The sequence below is a fragment of the Pygocentrus nattereri genome, chromosome 3 (genome assembly GCF_015220715.1).
Source record: "Pygocentrus nattereri isolate fPygNat1 chromosome 3, fPygNat1.pri, whole genome shotgun sequence".
NCBI lineage: Eukaryota > Metazoa > Chordata > Actinopteri > Characiformes > Serrasalmidae > Pygocentrus > Pygocentrus nattereri.
The window spans coordinates 19,702,584-19,721,222 of NC_051213.1; the positions used below are offsets into that span (position 1 = coordinate 19,702,584).

Below are 18,639 nucleotides of genomic sequence, written 5' to 3' on the forward strand. Positions count from 1 at the left end.
CCCGGACTGTTGAACAACTGAAGTTGTACATCAAGCAAGAATGGGAAAGAATTCCACCTACAAAGCTTCAACAATTAGTGTCCTCAGTTCCCAAATGCTTATTAAGCGTTGTTAAAAAGAAAGGTGATATAACACAGTGGTAAACATGCCCCTGTCCCAACTTCTTTGGAATGTGTTGCAGGCATAAAATTCAAAATGAGTGAATATTTGCAAAAAACATTAAAGTTTATGTAAATATCTTGTCTTTGTAGTGTATTCAATTGAATATAGGTTGAAAAGGATTTGCAAATCATCGTATTCTGTTTATGTTTTATACAACGTCCCAACTTCATTGGAATTGGGGTTGTACATATGAAACCTCTTCAACCATATGAGAATGGGCAACTTTAAACTAAAACTAAAAGTCCTATGTTATTTTTGCAGTGGGCTTTAAGCTGGAGTCTAATGCCAAGACTTAGCATTCAAAGAATGTTCTTTGGGCTTCGTACAGCACATTGACAGCAGTATTCTCTTTCTCCAAAGGGAACTCTGAGTCACTAATTGGCCTTTATGTTTGCAAAAATAACCCAGCTGTGAGAAGAAGGGGGCAAGGTTAAGCTCCCTGCATTTGAAGTCAGGGTTATGTCTCATTGATTCTTTCTGTCAAGCACTTCCGCATGTTCAACGCAAAATCATGTGGTTTTGCCCTTCTTAGGATAGTTTCAGAGAGAGCAATACTGACAATGAAATTTCAAATCTCTGTTCTACTGTTTACTCTTTAGTTCAGTTTTACTGTCTAATATACACTTAGGATTACAATAGTTAATCAAGTGTGAAACAGTAAATGAGAAGATTACAGTCTCACTCATTGTCTTATAATTGGCTTAAAAATGTGTTTGGCATAGTTTGTGCAGGTGAGTAATACTAAATTTGACTAAGACAGGTAAATGTAGTAAATGTGTATAGGAGAGCAGTCACTATATCTATCATAGTGTTATCAAGCAGATAAATCCATATCTAAAGTAAGCTTTTGATGCAGGAGAGCTCATGGCACGAATTGTCATTACACTCTCAGGGGAGCACAGGAAGCAGGCAGGCAAAACATACTCTCCTGTGGCTGCGGCTGCGTCTGCACCACACCTGAGACGACAGTATCGAGTGGGAGCTGTCAATCACATCATTATGACATAGCTGAGAGTGAGCCTAGAGCACACTGCGGATCGTCATGGCAACACTCCAAGGTGAGGACCTTAAGGACTCTGTCATTAGTGACACTCCAGCAGCAGCACACTGGAAGCTGAAGCTCAGATACACTTCCACAGCTGATGAGCATCTGGGACCAGGTTGCTACTGTAGTGTGGTGGTCTGCAATTAAGTGTGAAAATATGTGCACACAGGCATTTTGGTGCCATGTATGTCAGTACTAAAATGTACTAAATTACATTTTCAACCCTTTCATGATAAAAGGTAAACTGCCACAGAACTTATCCTGACTGGTGCGATGGTGATTTATATAGATGGATTGACACCCAACAGTACTTGCTTAAATTGTTTTATTACAGATAATCTTTGTAAATAGCCTTTTTATCCAATTACCTATGTTATGTCATTACCAAAGTAGAGGTGGTATATATTTGTAATGCTGGGGAGCAAGGAGGCAGATGCATACGCTGAGATAAGTGACTTTTATTGAAATCAAATCCAGGGTTGTGGTCATGACAGACCAGGGTCAGATGGCCAACATGAAGAGATCGAAAGTCAGACATGACAAATAGAAACACAGAATCCAAACAATGCCAAAACGTAAAACCTCAAACAGTACATACAAACATTCCAAACAGCATGTCAAACAATACATACATCAACAAACAACAATTCAAACACAAACCTTACATCAAACAAACAAAGACCAGCAAACACAGAGGGGAAAACACAGGATATAATACAAGAGGGCTAACAAGGGATAACAGGACGCAGGTGGAAAACAATCAGGAGTGGAGTCAGAAAACCAGGGGGCCGGATTGTGAAGAAATCAAAACAAAAGCATATGACAGGACTAAAAGGTAAACAAAAGCACACGAGGAGACTGTGTGGGGCCAATTGTGACAATATTTAATTCTTTTGTTTATTCCAGGCTCTAGCTTAAACATTGACATTTGAAACTTGTATTCAAGTGGAATCCAGGTAACATATTCATAAATTTGTATTTGGGTGTAATATTACACTTTTTCTGTTTTACAGTTATTTCTGAATATAATTGTAGACGTCTTTGAGTCTGTAGGCCAAGTTGTTCAGCCTACTCTAAAAAACCCCAAACTCTACCCTGACAAATTACCAAGCCCTTTACATATAATGTCTTAGAGAGTAGGAATAGGGGATACCTCTGATTTTCTTTTTGGTCCCATAACTTGTAGTATGAAGGCTACCCTCCTGAAGGGAGTGGAACATTTTAGAAATGGAAAATAATTGTTATTACTACAGTGATTCTTTTTCTTCATTGGTAAATACATAAAATAAATAGATGTAAAAGCCTTTGTCTTTGCGTTAATCAAAGACAGGCATTGTTAAGTCGCAAGAGTGGTGCTATAAAGACAAATACCTTATAAAACAGAGAGAAAATAGTCTGGATGATTGCATGTGATCACTGCTGAACAGCTCCACCTATAGACAATGGAAGACTGAATGTGAATAAAATGTGTCAGGTGAAATAGCCGAGTCTCTAGACTGAGTGGATCCCTCCAACACAACCTTCAATCAGGAGAGCTTGTACTCATCGCACTTGCGAAGCAGCAGTCTGTGAGTGCAGCTCTACGGTAATTATGAATTTGAACAACCCCAATTCCAGTGAAGTTGGGACGTTGTGTAAAACAGAAAAAAACAGAATATATATGATGTAACACAGTGGTAGACATGCCCCTGTCCCAACTTCTTTGGAATGTGTTGCAGGCAACAAATTCAAAATGAGTGAATATTTGCAAAAAATAATAAAGTTTATCATTTGAACATTTAAATATCTTGTCTTTGTAGTGTATTCAATTGAATATAGGTTGAAAAGGATTTGCAAATCATCATATTCTGTTTATGTTTTATACAACGTCGCAACTTCATTGGAATTGGGGTTGTAGGTGAACTCGTTATTGAGAGAGGGTCTTAATTGAATTTAATTATCTAAGCTAATATATGCCCATTTACATCCTGTTATTGCAATAATGGCCTAGGTAAAGGTGGAAAAAGTTTTTTTTTGCTATAATCATTTTTTTCAGCTTCAAGTACACATTCAATTTGATTTAAAACATAGTAACATGACTGGCCTCACAGCGAGGAGGGCCTGGGTTCGATTCCCCGGCCGGGCGGCCAGGGTCCTCTCTGTGTGGAGTTTGCATGTTCTCCCCGTGTCTGCGTGGGTTTCCTCCCACAGTCCAAAGACATGCAGTCAGGCCAATTGGACATGCTAAACTGCCCCTAGGTGTGAGTGACTGTCTGTGTCTGTCTGTCTGCCCTGCGATGGACTGGCGACCTGTCCAGGGTGTGTCCTGCCTTCTGCCCGAAGACTGCTGGGATAGGCTCCAGCATCCCCCCGTGACCCTGACGGAGAAGCGGCTTAGAAAATGGATGGATGGATGGATGGATTATATGCAAGCGACAAATCCCAAAAAGAAATCAGGAATAGACACATTCATACTTCAGTACTGACCCACCCACCCCTACCTTTTTCTTGATACCAGATGAAAATCACCTCATAAATATACCAGACATGCCTACTCATGGCAGACTATGCCACATTCAGAATACAATTTTGGATCAAACTAAGATTAAAGGCTTATAAACACAAACATAAATTAATGTCGAAACAGTCTTCACCCACCAGGTGAAGATGAGATTGAGGTTGCACCTGTTGTCTGTTGTGTTAGTCTATACTGCTAGAATATAACTCCAAAGTTCAGTACTTCAGGGCTGATGGCCTTTTGTGAGAGTAGTAAATGAACTGAAACTGACATTTTATCTTGAGCCTCTCTGTGGTCTGTAGCTTAATTGAGCTTCATGCTTAATTAAACATCAATACTTAATTAATTCCATTAAAGAGGAGACACACAGGGTCCCCAGTACCTGCCAAGTGAGGTGTGTTTCCATGAATGCTAAATCAGAAGAAGCTTTCACAGGGCTCAAGAGAGGGCCAGCAGAAGCTTTGTTCAATTTAGTTAGCACCTCTGTTGTTGAGTACACTGTCAAATACATAGGATGAGCTGAAATGTTAAGGTACTGAGAACTGCAGTACATATTAGTAACACTAAGTTCTTGTGCCTGTTAACTTCCATGGATATATTTAGCTTCTTCTAGCCTGTAATATATGCCAAAGCTGTGAGCAAGACAGAACAGAGAATCGTAGGAACTCAAGAAATGAGTTGCAGATATTCTCAAATGGTAGATTCATTTTTGTTTGGGGAAAAGGCAAAAGCAGAGCAGTAAACACTTAAATTCAAATAGTCCCTATAAAACACGGTTTTCAACTTTAGATTCTGAACGTATCATTTTCACTTATGATGAGAGTTACTTCATAACATTGTAGACAGTAGCTACAGCTCTACAATAAACTGTTTTCTGTAAGTAATGTCCAAGATCTAATATTTTCCACCTAAAATAACACAGATCTAATGCAAGCCCTGCATCAACTGAGCACTCAGTTGGTGCATGAAGGCTATGAGGCAGCTGTGCTGTGCTGCTGTTGAACGGGTCTCAGGAGAGGATAATAAGATATCCTTATCTTAAATAAATTATAGCTGCAAGGAGACAGGAATATGTTGTGAAAACAGCTAAGTCACTGAGCTATGACTATTCTAGAACCAGCACTACTGAATCATTGGGCAACTGCAATATTACTGCGCAAATCATTAGTGCAGGTAAGACTCTGTGGTCTATTCTTGGATGAGATTCTGAAGGTCTGTGGTTCAGTGCTAAAAGGAATAGTGTAGATATAATCGTATGCAAAACTTTGAACACCCCTGGACAAATTAGTTAGGGTGTGCTTGATTTACCTGAAATTAGTTTTGATGATTTTCTAAGTGAAAATGTTCTGCACTTTTTGTGTTTGCCATTAGTTTAACATATTGAGGAAGAAAATTAATCTAAGCCAGAACTTTTTCCAAAAATTTTCCCAATTTGCTATAAATTCACCACAAAACATTGTTTAATTGTGAAAATAAGTACACATCCTCCACAGAGAACACACTTCTGCACTTTTTAATATATAATTATTGTTAATTTTTTTGTTTTCTTGATTTATATTTCATATATATATATATATATTTTTCCAATATATTCAAATAAATAGAAATTGTTCACAAAAATCTGCAGACAAATCCCACATTTAAGTTTGTTCCCTGTAGAGGATGTAACATTTTTGCTAACAAGAGATCAACATCTTTGCCAGCTGAGTAGTTGATTTCAGTCTCTGTTGTGCCTACAGGCCTGGCATTTGCACTGGAATTAGTTCATTCTTTCCCCAGTGCAGTGAGGGAAATGAGTCTGTAATGGGCTACAGTGTACTGGCTAGGAAAGCCACTTTTTCCTTCAGCATTAGAACATTCTATCCTCTGACTAACACAGTCTTTTTACAGAAAAGTATGTATTTATTTTGTAAAAGGTATAGTGGGAATAGAAACCCCATGTTTTCATATATATCTGCTGTTTCTTACTGTGCAGTAGAAGTAGTGTACAAACGCTGTTCTCATCTGCTCTCATACTCTAGTAGTTTAGACAATGTTCTATATGTACTTAGAATAACCTGCACCTTAGAATAACCTTTTCTTACACTGAACTTCAGAAAAAGTCATAGGGTTTGCAATGTAATAACAACTAAAGGCCAACTGTTCCAGGTTTGTAAATCAGGAAAGATCATCATGTTAAAAGGGAATTCCACTGATGTTTTTTTCCAAAATTTCTGCATAATTTCATTGTTGTGATATAAAGCTAAGTCATCCAGTGTGGTTGGATGTGAAATGGTTAATTGTAGATAAACTTACCGACCCACCATCAGTGGTGGTGATAAAAACCAGGGGTCATAATGTCTACAACACAAATATAGCCATTTTATTATCATATTTTATTCTATGTGTTTTATGTAATGTTGATAGTACCTAGACATCGTCATTGGGGGCTGAACAATATGACAATATATATCATTATCATAATAAATGATTCACATAGTCACAATACAATACAGTATGCTTTTCTGAACATATCATGTCTTATTGAGATATAAGACTTTTGACGCTACTCTCAAACAGTCTAACTCTTATCTATAGAAGCTTCAAGCAAAACTTGACTTGACAACAGTAGAATTTGGTGAAGGTGTGCCTTCTGCTTGCTGTATGACTGGACAGAGCGAGCTATGTTTGATCTGAGCAAGCTGTGCCATGTTTTTCTGTCCTTTCAAAACTGATCTATGAAGGGGAGCAAAGAAATAAGCAGTTGAAAACCTGCAGCTGAGGCAAGATTATTAACAGTTTAGCCTTTTAAACACACTAGCAACCCTCAAATTGTTTAGGTAATTGTAGGACTAGCTGATTTTCTCCAACCTAAGGTACTATAAATAATCTTCTGTAAAGGTATATATACACTATATGTCCAAACGTATTCAGTGGGCAATATGACTGAATATTTTATCATAATTATATATTTTTTGTCAAAACTCACTTTGCTGAGCATACTGTGGATAACTATGTGCTTTATCACAAAGGCCTGTTTAATTGGATTTAGTGTGGTGTAGTTTGTGATACACTAAATAAAAATCACTATCGTTTGTAGGTTTATTATTATTATTATTATATGTTCTGTTTTGTCTGTTCTTATTCAATAAATATCAGTATTGTGATGAATGTTGTGTATCATGAAAATGTCTTGTATCACACATTGTGTCGTGACAAATATCATGTTATAATATTTTTACCATTATCGCCTACATCTAGTCCTCTCTGAGTACAGCGCACTGAGAACAGCGCACTGAGAAAGGCCATCTGTTTTTTCCTCTAAAATTAAAGTCCAGCTCAGCTTTGCCAAGTGTTGTTTTGCATAACAGGAATAGGTCAAAACATGCTTACAACATTTTTAGAACACAAAAAAAATAGAGTAGGATGTCTTTTAGAGCCCACAAGTATTCAGAAGCATACTTCAGCCCGGCTTAAGCAATGCTGATGTTCAGACTACACAGTTTTAATGATCTTGTCTGTTTATTTAATAATACAACCTCTCTTTGGTGGAGATATTGGAGAGACACCTTTACTTAAGCTTTTTTCCCATTTTGATCTGTGAGGGAATTCACTGTTTCACACAAAAACATCATGCTTCCCTTTTAAGCATATGAAAATAAGACATTTATTCAACCCAAAGCCAATAGCCAGGGTTTTTAGGTGTTACAGATTTGCGCACACTCAGTGTTGTTAACTGTTGAGCTGAAAAGGAAGTGGTCTGATTGGAAGCAGAACACATACTGAAGTTTCAGGCCCACAATCAGAAAAAGGCACATGGCACATGTGGGACACTGACCGGGATGAAAGCTGAGATAAAATGCTCGCTAGCGCTTCTTTTTAATTGCATGATGGAAATCTTCCCCCAAAGTGTTATCAAGTTGATGAATGTTAGAAGTGACATGAGCAGATTGTGAATTGATTGCCCCAATGTGCCCAATCTGCATTTTGCCTGAAGAGAATATCACAAACTGATCTTACGATATGATTACAGTGTAGTGCTTCAGAGTTAAATCACATTCACTCAGATACATTCTGACAGATAAGAGTGGGTTTCTGCTTGGGGATTTGATTGACAGTCACGATATTCACATTTGGAAAAGCACTAGAACATTTATGAAACCAGTTATGAAACTCCAGTTTCATTTGTTGATGCCAACAGAATGTTTTATAGTATATGTGGTGAAGTCTGAAAGCACTATATTTTCATTTTGGCTACTCCATCCATCCATTTTCTAAGCCGCTTCTCCCTCAGGGTCACGAGGGGGGGTTGGGGTTTGGGGAGTGCTGGAGCCTATCCCAGCGATCATCAGGTGGAAGGCAGGACACACCGCCAGTCCATCGCAGGGCAGAAATACACAATCACACACAGGGGCAATTTAGCATGTCCAATTGGCCTGACCGCATGTCTTTGGACTGTGGGACGAAACCGGAGAACCGGGAGGAAACCCATGCAGAACATGCAAACTCCACACAGAGAGGACCGTGGTCACCCAACCGGGGAATCGAACCCAGGCCCTCCTCGCTGTGAGGCAACAGCTCTTTTACTTTAATGACAGTGTGCACTTCAACTGCCATGAACTCCACCTGAGTTGACTGAACGTTTCAGTGAAAGGGACCAGATTAAAAAAAAAAATCTGACCTTTTGTACAAACACCTTAACATGGTCACAGATTTGCTTACATTTGAATAGTGAGCTACACTCTTAAACAAATGATTCTTAGTTTTTACAGAACTATGAATATTTAAAGAAGCATTTGAATTAAAGCATTCTGTGCATCAAGAAATGGTTCTTTTATTTTGATGTAGAATGTTTTGTATACGGCTCTATACAGCACCCAAAAATGTTTGTCTATTGTTATGATGTGAAGCTTATAACAACAATAGAACCTTGAAAAATGTTCTATATAGAACCATATTCAACATATTTTCCATCAATCTGAAGAACAATGTTACCATACGATGAACCCTTTAAGCATGAAAATGTATCTTTGAGTGTTCATGGTTCTAGATAGAACTTATTATAAATCTTTACTAAAGGCCTATTCTTTTGTAGTAAGAATAGTGTAGTGTAGAAATTTTAAGAACCTTAAATATTTCTTCTTAATGTTACTTGACCTGATGTTTCTGAATTTTTCAAATTTCAAAATTCAGAAATGTTGTTTACACCTGATCTATGTATGTTTTGTTTAAAAAATAGATTGAAGTAAACACTTAAAGCATTGAAAAGGATTCTTCTATTGTTACAAGTTTCAAATTTATATAGAACCATCAATAGCACATTCCCCATCAATTTATATCAGAACTGCAAAGAGCCCTTTTATCACGCACAAGGTTCTTTGAGGATTCTTGGTTGTATATAGAACATTTTTTTAAACTTAAGAACCTTTGAAGACCCATATTTTTTTAACAGTGTAGCATTATTGAGTCAGGAAAAAAACATACTAAAATATTGTGTGCATGTGCTGCTGCAAGTCACCTTGTAAAACCTGAAATGGTAATCTTACATTACTGTCTCCATTGGATTCACAGGCATTTTTGGACCACATTATCCATTTTTCCATATGAAAAAAAAACATGCACTGGCTCAAAATAAGGTTTGGCTCTATGTTTAGGTGTCAAATGCAAATGAAAACCATACTGACGAAGACATGATCACAGTAGTAGAGCATTCTGTGTTCTCTTTGAAAAACGTGCAATCATCAGATTAATCTACTCGGAAAAGGGATCTGAACCAATGTTACAAAATGCTCTTTTGCATGTTGTGTGCAATTATCCATTAGGTATCATACTTTTGGACCCCACTGTATAATGAATGTAATAAATGAGTATTACATGAAGAACATCCATCCATCCATTTTCCAAGCCGCTTCTCCGTCAGGGTCACGGTACATGAAGAATATATGATACCTATTTCATGCATTTGTCTTCATAACATGTCAGAATAGGGTCCGCTGGCCAAATTTAGTTAATAAATCTCTCATAGGACTTCTGAACTATTCTCTTCAAACAAAAAGTCAGAACCAAAACAATGTGTTTTTGTGCACACAACAGAAGTATAACTCACAAAAAGACTAAGGCTGACACAAACTGTGGAGACTGACATTCATTCATTCCTCAGCTAAAACACTGAAGAATGGGTCGTGTAAGATTAGCATATTTTTATAAGGAGCTCAACTGAGAGATGTAGCAGAGCTTAGAGGCCATTTCCCTCCCTTGTAAGTGACACATTTTAATCCCACAAACAGGGAAATTTCACCTTTCACCTAACCCATCTGTGAAGTGAAACACACTAGTGAGCACATACACACTAGGGGGCAGTGAGCACACTTGCCCAGAGCAGTAGGCAGCCCTATCCACAGCACCTGCGAAGCAATTGGGGGTTAGGTGTCTTGCTCAAGGACACCTCAGTTGTGGACTGTCAGCACTGGTGATTGAACTGGCAACCTTCTGGTCACAGGGCCAGTTCGCTAACCTCCAGCACACGACTGCCCCGTTGGGTGTACCTTTAGATTCTCTGCACTAACAGATTTGATCAGGGCCATGTTTGGACCCCTTGTTTCATATTTTTGAGGACACACAACAAGATAAGTTTCACAGCCTCCCTAATACATTTCTTTTCTCTTAACTGCACAGCAGCAATATTTCATTGTGCATAGACCAACCAAGTGCAGCACCATATTGGATATGTTCTTATGCAGGGAGCTCTTTAAAACCACTGCTTGCAAACTTTATCTTTCTTTTGGCAACAGTAAGTTAATTTTAGTTTAATTAGTTCCACATGTTAGTGTTCAGTTTCTTCTCCTGGAGGTGCTGTAGTAGGGCTCTGGCTCTCTGCTGGATGGTATGGATGGTGGCTCTCAGGCCTGGCACTCCTCCTCTGCTCTCCCACAGCTCCTTATCCACAGACAGCGAGCGCAAGAGCAACTGCTCCAAACAGCCTGACTGCAGCACTCGTATGGCCCTCTCCGGAAACCTGACAATCACAAAATGCTCTGCACTCAGGTCAGGTGTCCTCAGATAATTCATACATTATTTTGGGGTTAGAAAGGTCTTCACCATGGAAAATCAAATATTGTCTCTTCCTTAAAATAAAGAGTTGAGGTACTTTGTCAGTGCCATTAAACACCTTCTCTGCAGTTTATACTTTCAACTCATCATGGTTGTGATGTCATAAGCATGAACACATTTTCACAAGGTACCATCCATCCAACCTATGACAGTTTAATGATATCAGACCATTACTTCTGGTCCCTTCATCCTAAAATGTTCACACAATGTAAAGAGCAGCTGCTGTCTTCAGATAATGTAGAAAAAAAAAGAATAATTAAAGTGGAGATACATGCTTTGTTCCCGATGTCTCTGAGAATTTCAGTTTCAGTATAAAGACTATATTCTGTACATTTCAACTCTTTCTACTGCTTTTACATTCAATATAGGGCAGCCAATCAGAATAGTGGTCATTTATATATATTTGTTTTAAGGCACAGTAACACTCTACTGTTAAATTCTAAGGGATACATGTTGGTTGTAAAAATAGCCTTGTCAAAATGAATTATTTTAGCTACTGCTTAATTATTACTTTTGGTCAAATTTCAAGGTCAAACAGGGAATGGACTGAGTGATGAGTGATGACTGAGTAATGTATTTGTGGAAATTTCATAAACACCAGCCCTTATTCAGTACACATATAGAGAGACTTACAGATTTGCAGTTCTCTATATATAACAGTAATAATTCACCATCAGCACTTACTCATCAATGCCCTCAACCAGTCTGAAGTTAAGGTTGTCATGTTGGTGATGTGGTCTGCCGGCATTATCTATGAAGACCAGTCTAGAAGGATTAGACCCCCTAACCTGTGGTTAGAGAGAGAAAGAGTGACCACCTGATCATACAGATGACTGTACACTGAAATAATCAATTACTCATAGCGAAGTACACAGTGCATACAAACAGAGCAAGCTGAATAATAAAAATCTCTACAGCAGACTAAACAAAAAGCTATATAAAACCAAGGTTAAGAGACCACTGTTTTGTTATTTAAATTTCCATTTAAAACTGACATTGTTATTTTCAGTGTCAGAAAAATATACAAAATCACACAAAACCTCCAAAACTAAGTATAATATTAACTGTGAATTAAATAAATTAAATGTATTTAATTTACATATTGTAAATTAAATAATTACATACTGTGAATTAAATAAATGAAAGGGTGAAGTCTGGCTTTTGCACAGTACTGTACATATTGTGTTTCTAGCTGGTATATAATGTGTTAATGTGGATTGTGCGCTTTGACAGAAGCCATACTGCTATAGCTGGCTCACAGCCTGCTGAATGCTGTTGGCGCATGGATAATTTGCAGTATTTCTCCAGTCATGTGAATAAAGCTGTGAGGGATGCAGGAGTGCAGCAGGCGAACTGAGCAAATCCCCTCACCCTACCCAAACCATAACCACAACCATCTCCACACTCTACTGCAATTTCTCTGAGTCTTGAGCGACTGCTAAGTGTTAAAGCCCTGCAAAAGGTTCCCCCTTTCAGGGCTTTCATGTCCTAGTATTCAAATTCAGTGGAATATTTTTTCCTACTCATTCTACTGCACATTCCTCCAAGGGCAAGTAAATCAACATGATTTCATCATTATTTGGTGGGAATTGTAACTGACAGGTTTAGCCTGTTTACACTCCTGCAGTGTAAAACACAACAGCATCATTTCAGTAGTATGAAACGTACCTGTGAGAATATCACAAACATCATTTCCAAGATTGTTCCTCCCTGAAAACCTACTGTAAACATTTGTAAACATGACCAATAAATAATAATGGCTGAGTTCATTTATAAATTATTCACTAATTCTATAAACTGAAATAAACTAAAAATGAGCGAAAAAGTGAAAATGAAAGGGGGTTGGGGATGGACGAGTTACTTGTTTTTGATTAAATGCATTTATGTATTTATGCATTTATTTATAAGTATAAACAGACAAATAGCTTGTTTAATAATTGTTGGGTGTTTAAGGTCATTAGTATCTGCAAAAGAAAAAGAAAAAGACCTTAAGTAAAGTATCAAACTTAGAGTTTGATCTTGAAAATGATCTGAGATGTTGCTCTGGCAGTTGCGAAAGAGTGCAATACAATGATAAATGGAGTGTTCTATCAGACGCATTCCTGTTCAGCTCAGAAAAATAGGATTTTTTTTGATCGCTATTGAAACAGACCCTGCCAACTTCAGCGGCTCTCTTGTTGTCCCCAGGCAAGTCACTATTACTACATGCATCTGGAAATAAAAAAGTGCAATAGTGTTATGTTTCACTGAAGCCACTGTGTCATAATTTATGCATGGATCCTCTCAAAGGAAGTCAAACAGACTTCACACACTCAAGCGACTTTGGGCCCGAACAACTCAAGGACTCCAGGGTGGGGGGGGGGGGGGGGGGGGGGGGGTGTGCTTCAACATGAAAATGATGTTTATCACAACAGTTATAAAACTACATAGCAATAATCACAAAAATTGTCTCAGAACACATATGCTTAAAGGCTCAAGGCCTGCAAAGCAGTTACTGAAAAATGCTCTCGTATTTCTGAACAGAACAATAAAGTGAGAAAATTAAATTTACCAAAATGTGCACCAGCATTAAATCTTTGGGGTTTGCACATTTGACATTCAGGAGGTTTTCCACACACATATCAGCAGGGTCGGGCCGGAAGCCGCAGCAGTATCGGTCCAGTCTATCATTCACCTGGAGAAAAACAGAGGAGCACATGAATATAAACACTTATAGAGAAAGAAATCCATTCTTACACAGTGACAATCAGTGGATATTAGTGTTACATTACAAGTGAAATTTCATGTCTCATGCTGGTATCTGAAGGCATCAAACTTCCTTAAGTTGTAATGGAAGTCAATGTAACAATTTTTAGTAATTTTCATCATCATCTTGAACCGCTTGGTCCAGCTAGGGTTGTGGCAGCAGTAGGGAAAGCAGAGAATCACCTGCAACGTCCTTCAGCCTTCTGAAGGACCCCAAGCTGCTTCTTAGCCAACTTTGAGTTATAAACCCTGCAGCGGGTCCTAGGATGACATCATCCTACGAGTCTGCACCTGGTAAATCTACAATGGGAGGCAGCCAGGAGGCATCCTAATCAGATGCTTGAACTACCTCAACTGGCTCCTGGAGGAGTAGTGGCTCTTTAAGCTCCTTAATGTCTACGTAAATAAGCAAATAATTTTGGACCGCTTTGCTTTAAGGGGCAGTCGTGGGCTGGAGGTTAGGGAACCAGCCTTGTGACCAGAAGGTCGCTGGTTCGATCCCCAGAGCTGACAGCAGATGACCCCCAACTGCTCCCTGGGCGCTGCGGATTGGGCTGCCCACCGCTCTGGGCAAGTGTACTCACTGCCCCCTAGTGTGTGTGTGTGCTCACTAGAGTGTATGTGGTGCTTCACTTCACGGATGGGTTGAATGCGGAGGTGGAATTTCCCCGTTGTGGGACTAATAAGGGTCTCTTAATTTTCTGATTGTTATGAAAGGTTAACACATGCACTAATATATATATATATATATATATATATATATAAATAATCTCAAAAACAAGGTTCTTAAATTTTAATGCAAGTTCATTTAAAAGAAGTCATTTTAAAGCATTTTTATTAGTCCATTTATCATTATTTTTACTACAATGTAAAAAACAGTTCAAATGACGTGTAACACTACACAAGCACAAGAAGATGCTTGCGGATCTTAAAAACAAAAGTCTGTTTAATGAGAGAGTTGTCAGATAGAAAGACAGTCTCAGGGCAAATCCAAAATCAGAAACCAAAAACCAGGCAAGAGTCAAAAACCAGAGAAGACAAAACATACAGGCAACCGGAGCAAAAGGCCTAAGACAAAAGATCAAAATTCAAAAAACAAGCAAAGGGTTCAAAACACAAGTCAAGACAATCAGAAGACTAACGCTCAGTAGTCCAGTGAAGGGCAATACCTCACAATGAGGAGAACAAAACAACAACTATTTAAGCTCTGAGACCAAACAGGCACAAGTGAATCACATCAGAATTCAGGCGACTGAGAACGAGGCAGACGCGTGTGATTGGAGGAGAAGGTTATATAATCGAGTTTGGCCTCATGGGAAATGGAGTCCTGGAGCGTCCTAGGCAAGGGAGGAGAACCTGTGACATGCTGTAGGAAAAATATGAATAAAAAAGTGGAAAAACATTTTTTTGGACAGAGATGATATGCATCACATTGTGGATTAAGTCTATTTAAACTAATTCATGTTATCTGACACATCAAGGGAGTCTTGAATTTATTTTCTTCCTTAAGAAGCAATCAAGGTTAATCAAAATATTTATTGAAGTTACCAGCTTTATTTTATTATTTTAACCACTTTATAAGTTGGCATACCCTTTAAAATGATTGCTAAATAACAACATGATTAAATAAAATAACTATTTCATTTTAACACTCATAATTACTAGATAGGGGCTCCAAGATTGAAGCCCAATTCAGAGGAGACCTTGAGTCTTTTTAAAGTATTTAAACATATGCCAATATATCGACATTTTGGCAAATGTATTAAAATATATGTTATTGTCTTGATTTTTGATATGAACATATATGTCAGAAATATATGTAAATATATTTCAGAATTATACTGACATTTTGAAACATGGGTAAATATATTTTTTTGCTATACAGGGAAATCAATGTTATTATAGCAGGTCTACTTTGAAACAACTGAAGATCATAATCAATTTCTGGCTGCGTAGCTGTTTTTCTGAAAGCTGTTTGGTAGGGAAAAAAGCTAAAAAGGGTCACAAATGAAACAGTTCTTACAAAATACTGATTATGTAACTTTAGTCTGAACTAACTCCACCCAATAAAATGGCCTATTTAGGATTATGGAATGTTTATTAATCACAGAGGAATTACAAATCTGGTGTTCAGGAAGAAAATACAATATTATACAAGAAACTGTGACTGTAAACGTTTCTGGCAAGGAGGAAGATAACTCCATCATTAGTCCTGCTGTTGTTTGGTTAGGTTAATGTTTGCTCTTGTGTGGTTGGTATACAGCTGAGTTGGTGGTGAGAGCAAACTGCAGGCTGAAGTGCGGTGAGATGTGCTCCTGAGGGGCTCGAGGTGTGTGTTTTACTGCGACGGTCTGAGTTAACACTTTACTCCTGTACTCTGGCTCTGACACATCCCTGCTACATTGCAGACAGCTGTGAAAAGCTGCTCCAAGAAGTTGAGGTAATACCTGCTTTCATGTTAACACGTTAACATTTGAGCACAGGAGCGAAACCTAGAGAAGAAAGCATACTGTTGCTTCAATATCAAAACCATATAAAGGCTTTTGAAAACATTAGCTTTATACTGTGTGAACATTTCATGATGAATTTAAAAACAACAAAGGGTCCATCATTACTTGGAATAAGTGAACACAGATTTAAGTTTAGTAAATTTTTCAATTGTACTATAAAGTTTCAATTTCTGAGACATGAGGCTTTGTTGTGACAGTGGCAGGATGTTACTGAGTATGCTCCAGGCAGTCTGAGGAACCTAACCACACTGTAAGGAGGACCACAAATAAAATAATTCATAATTCATATGATAAAACCACATGATATGTGTTCTTTATTCATGTTAGTGTTCATTCAGTGTAAGAACTTCTGTTGTAGTGTAACAGTATCATAGTCAGACAGTATTCAGTACATCATGTATTCTCTCACTGTGGCAGACTGAACCCCATCCTATCTGCATCTGGCCAGCACAGAGACAACCTTAGGGTTTCCTTACATAATCTTAACAACCAGCACCACAAATGAACCATGCCGAATGCCACATTTCCACTGAGGAAGATTCTGCACTGTAACTTCAAAATATTGTATTGATTCATGAGTCTTGGTCAGCTAGGCAGATCATCAGCATAATTTATACAGCATACTTTGCTAAATTTCCTTCAGGATCAATGAAGTATCTTCTGGATGTAGTGTATAATGGAACTGGAAGCAAGTGAACCACCTCACAGCTTCATCTACATGGAAGAGGCTGGCTTCAACCGAACAAAATGCAGAAGGCGTGGTCGAAATATCCTCGGCCACAGAGCTACAGTTGACGTGCCAGGCCAACAGGAACACAACCATTGGTGCTGCTATCTCTGAGAATGGTGTGCTAACGCATATTCCCATTATTGAGCCATACAATACAGAGCATCTTGTCACCTTTTTAGACACTCTCTATGGGGATCTCATCCCTGAACAAGAGAGGGATCAGATTAGAGATGACTTGCCAAAGTTCATCATAGTTTGGGACAATGTCAGTTTCCATTGCTCCAACATCAGGCAATGGTTTGCGACTCACAGTAGGATGCTGATGGAGTTCCTACCACCCTGCTCCCCATTCCTTAACCCCATTGAGGAATTTCTCTCAGCATGGAGATGGAAAGTATATAATCGCCAGGCACATACACAGATGACCCTTCTGGCTGCCATGGATGCAGCGTGTGATGACATCACAGCAGATGCCTGCAGAGGCTGGATAAGACACTCTAAAAGATTTTTTCCACACTGCATCACAAGAGAAGATATTCATTGTGATGTGGATGAGAATTTGTAGCCCAACAGACTGGAATGTCAGGAGGTGTAGGAAGACTGCCCTGTAATTCCTATTGCACTGCATGTACAGTTTTCCCTAAGAAGATTGTCCCATGTTCACATTTGTACTTTTTTTTTTAGTTTTTTTTCTTTGGGCTCTGCAGAGCTGTCTTTTCCTTTCTGCATCGCAATGACATATGTCAACAAATTACAGTACAAACAATAAAAGAGTAAATGTGAATCTTGTCCAGTCTCTTGCATCAATCTCCCACATACACTAAGGTGTAACCTACAATTTACAATAATTGTCATCAATATTTTAGACATAGTTTATATCAGAACATCCCTCCAGAGTACACAGTAATATTGACAACATGACTAAGCTATTTGACTGTCTTATCCGTACACAATGACACAAAGACTTGTCATTCTGATGGCACTGACATGTTCATTGACACAGATATTTACTTTTGAGAGATGAACTAAGGCTTTTGAACAAAAGACTGGCTTTTGCAGGTCATCCATGGTGTTTTGCTATTTATACCAATTGTTTTGAGAAATGCACTTACAGTTTTGCAAATGCCAAGGATGATTCGAGATATGTACCAAAGCGACTGAGAAAAACTGTAATACTCATCATGCTGCTCAAGGCAGGCAACTGTGGTTAACAAATTAGAATGCAATTAAAATGTCACTTAACTTGCAATAAATATGAGACACTCTGTGTACACACCCTCATATGCAAACACCCTGGTCAAATAACATGTTTTGTTGATTTGCTAATACATCATTGTGAACACACTTAAATACAGCACTTTCTTCAAACGTTACCGCTCTATTTCTGGGTGCAATTTTGCAGACGTCATACTTTAATTATTTACAATATGTTCAGCAGATAAACAGTAGTAAAATGAGCAAAAGTGCATTCTCTGTAGAGAACATGTTAACTTATTTTCAGTTAGAAAATCAAAAGAATTTCTAATTTAACTTGGAGCACCCAAACTATGTTTTTTGCATACAACTGTATGTGGTTGGGCTGTCCAAGACTGTGATTACACAGCACTAGCATGATATTACAACCATTCTATGCATGCATATACAATAAATTTGCTTTTATATTATTTGAAAACCTTGATTTCAAACCTTTGAGTGACAGTCTACAGACAGGCTGTTTACACCTTGCATTAATTTGTGCTTTGTGTAATTGTATCTGGAGGTATTCTCAGTTTGACTAGATGTGACCTGATTTTACTGATCCACATTTGAGGGGTTTTTACTTAGTGTTTGGGCTGGGCTGCAAGACCAATCTTAACCTGAT

At 38.2% G+C, this 18,639-nt stretch overlaps 1 protein-coding gene across 1 annotated transcript in view; it reads right to left on the reverse strand.

Annotated features, from left to right (window-relative positions):
- Positions 1-8,179: 8,179 nt before the first annotated feature.
- The window catches only part of gask1a (golgi associated kinase 1A), a 30,378-nt gene continuing 19,918 nt past the window's right edge, over positions 8,180-18,639 (reverse strand). The window contains exons 3-5 of the mRNA XM_017700312.2: positions 13,345-13,467; positions 11,478-11,581; positions 8,180-10,698 (exon numbers count right to left, since the gene is read on the reverse strand). Coding sequence (XP_017555801.1) covers positions 10,494-10,698; positions 11,478-11,581; positions 13,345-13,467 — 432 coding nt within the window. The 3' untranslated portion in view covers positions 8,180-10,493. The remainder of the gene's footprint in view (positions 10,699-11,477; positions 11,582-13,344; positions 13,468-18,639) is intronic.